Source organism: Desmodus rotundus, chromosome 5 (assembly GCF_022682495.2).
Source record: "Desmodus rotundus isolate HL8 chromosome 5, HLdesRot8A.1, whole genome shotgun sequence".
In the NCBI taxonomy this organism is placed as follows: Eukaryota; Metazoa; Chordata; class Mammalia; order Chiroptera; family Phyllostomidae; genus Desmodus; species Desmodus rotundus.
Window position 1 is genome coordinate 11,365,948 of NC_071391.1, and position 3,099 is coordinate 11,369,046.

A 3,099-nucleotide genomic window follows, 5' to 3' on the forward strand; every position below is an offset into this window, starting at 1 on the left:
AAGAGGAGGAATTCATTTTCTCTCTAAAAAGGCATCAAGGAAGAGAAGCTGTGTGTTACCTCAATTAGTAATCGACCTGAGACTGGACTTTGGAGTCAGAGTTCATTTTACTTTTGACTTCTTTCAGCTGTGTAGATTTCCCAAGGTGTTAAGATGTGCGTCTCTCTCTCTCTCTCTCTCCACCCTTTCTCACCTGCTCTTAAACACTGTAGAAAATTCAGTTTTAACTTTCTGGAGGTGTGAACTTAGCCTCTTGCCTTGTACATCTTCAAACTGCAGCAAATGCCTTGAAGGGGCTGGCCCTGTGCAGTGCCCAGGCCTTTAGCTGTGGCGGGACATCACCAGCCAAGCACCAACAGCCTGGAAGATTTCACTCTGTCTTTCCAGCTCAGTCTGAATATGTAGAGTCTGAATCTCCTGGTGCTTCTGAAAGAAAATTCTAGCCCTTCTGTGCCTGACTCAGAGCAGGATCAAAGCCTGGCAAATGTTTTCAGGATATACCTGCATTTGTTGCTGACTCCCCACCAGCAGGACCGTGTGTCTTCAAAGCACAGCAAGAATGCAGGAGATTTCAACCTGCCTCTGGGGCCCAAACCAGCTTCATGCACGCTCCACTCACGCCCTTCCCTCCAATTTCCTATGGGGCAAAATAACTGTGTTTAAGATTATGTATAATCCAGTCCATCTTTGAGCCTACGTAACTGCTTACATACAGCTGCACTGTTTTCTCTTTTCACAAGTTCAGATTCAGTAGGTCCTCTTTTTAGTAGATCAAACTATTTAATATTTGTATTATTTGGGTCACCACCAAAAGTCCCTCCCTGATATCAGAAGTTCTCCATTTAAGTCTGTCCATCTATTATCTATTGTCTGTCTACCATTTATCTATTTACCTATTTATCCAACATCTATCAATCATCTATCTGTCCATCTATCTATTATCTACCTATCTATCTATCACCTACTTATCTGTCCATCTATTCATCCATCTATCCATCCGTCCTTCTATCACCTATCATCCATTGTCTGTCTCTATATCTATTTATGTGTTTGATCCAGGTCTGCTCTGGCCCAGAATTCATCTAATGCCCTGAAAGGAAATATAATCATGTATGACAAAACCAGCAAAGTGCCTGCCAAAAGCTCTACTGGTTTCTGAGAGCTGGCAGAGATCTCCATGCACCATAGGCCTGCCTTTTCCAGAGTGCCCTGACTCAGTGCCATGAAAGTCAGCTCACTTCTCCATGTCTAGACCTCCCTGAGTTCTACACCAATCCAGTTTCTCTAATAGCTTTTCCCCTGCTAAAACCTGTATCGTGTCTTACTTTTCTTGTTCTTTCTGCGCAAAAATTACTTTAATCACAAGCTACTCCATAATCCAGAAGTAAAAAAATTCTATCATTTTGTAAGCAATTTTCCCTGTGTTTTTAACTTTTTATTATGAAACATTTTAAACTTCTAGAAGAGATTTAAGAGTAATACAAATATGCAAGAATAGGTAACTATCATTCATGTCTCATATTTCATGTGGATACCTTGACTGTAGCTCTGTTTGTGATCATACATCCGTGACACAATTTTCAAGAAATTAGCTGTTTGCAGGTTAATGTTATGTTACAGAAAATCGTAGACAAGATGAAGTCAAGTTGGAGCTCTTTTCCACATATTGACTTTTTTGCTGCCTCTTTCACATCCTTATTCCTTAGGCTATAAATCAGTGGGTTTAGCAAGGGGATCACCAAAGTACAAAACACAGAAGAGACCTTCTCCTGTTCCAGGGAGTACTGAGAGCTTGGCTGGATGTAACTAAACGTCCCAGACCCGTAGAATAAGGTCACAGCAGTCAGGTGGGACACGCAAGTGGAGAAGGCTTTGCACCTCCCCTCAGCTGAGCGAATTCTCTGGATGGCAACAATGATGCGGATATAAGAGACCATGACGATGATGAAAGTGAACACTGCAATAATCCCAGAAAAGATCAAAAGCAGCATCTCATTGTTATGTGCATCAGAGCAAGAGAGCTTCAGAAGAGGGGGGATGTCACAGAAATAATGATTCACAATGTTCGGACCACAGAAGTCCAGTTGCAGCAGCCCTATCGTGTGTGTCAGTGCGTTAACGAGCCCTCCCAAGTAAGATGCCAGGACCATCTGAACACACACTTTTTGGGTCATGATGACTGTGTACAGCAAGGGACTAGCTATTGCTGCATAGCGGTCATAAGCCATCACAGACAGGAGGATGGCTTCCATGGTTGCATAGACTGCAAAAAGGAAACTCTGTAGAACACAGCCAGAGAACGTGCTGGACTTGTGTTCTGATAAGAAAGTGACCAGCATCTTAGGGGTAAGGACAGTAGAGTAGCAAATATCACAAAAAGAGAGGTTGCTGAGAAAGAAGTACATTGGAGTATGAAGCTGGGCATTTAACCCGATCAAGGCAATCATCCCCCAATTACCCACCAAGGTCATGAAATAAATGAGGGTGAAAAGCAAAAAGAGAGGAATCTGCAAATTAGGATTTTCAGTTAAACCCACGAGAAGGAATTCCTTCACAGCTGTGTGATTCCAACCTGGCATGCTTGCAGGGTTATTCAGCTCTTTAGTTGCAGAACAAAAGAATATCCCTCAGATGAAAAATAAATGATGATTTTCTCCACGATCCAGTATCCATCACAGCAAGGAGCATTTGGGTTTACCCTGTAGTTAGATGAAGAGAGGAAATGAACTTCAAGCAGTGGACTTTATGTGTACTAGGGAATCTATCTGTGGTGATTCGCCCCACTGGAACTAGAGTTTTCTCATTCCTCGCTTCTCAGTTTGCACAATATAAAACTGGGAGAAAGAAATTCTTAGATCATGAAAGTATTAACTGTTGAAACTGATACTCAGATATGCCTTGAGCCAGCAGGCCTCTGGCTCATCCCATGGAATTTACAAGTTCTCTGATGACATGAACTACAAACTGAACGACATTCTGTGATAGCAATTTTTTTGTTTTCTGTGCCTGAACTCTTCCTACTTTTCACACCCAGTTTACTCATGAAACTGCCTTTCACAGTATTCAACCCCCTTCCTTTCCAAATCTCAAGCATAAAAC

The 3,099-nt window shown here is 42.1% G+C and overlaps 1 protein-coding gene across 1 annotated transcript; it reads right to left on the reverse strand.

Annotated features, from left to right (window-relative positions):
- Positions 1 to 337: 337 nt before the first annotated feature.
- Positions 338 to 2,693, reverse strand: LOC128780993 (olfactory receptor 5J3-like). Its single transcript, XM_053924994.1, has one exon. The coding sequence runs from the start codon at positions 2,577 to 2,579 to the stop codon at positions 1,581 to 1,583; it is 999 nt and encodes a 332-aa protein (XP_053780969.1). The 5' UTR covers positions 2,580 to 2,693; the 3' UTR covers positions 338 to 1,580.
- Positions 2,694 to 3,099: the final 406 nt, after the last annotated feature.

What these genes read in the sequence shown, in the direction of transcription:
- LOC128780993 (XM_053924994.1), bottom strand. Translation starts at nt 2,579, where the DNA reads ATGCCAGGTTGGAATCACACAGCTGTGAAGGAATTCCTTCTCGTGGGT.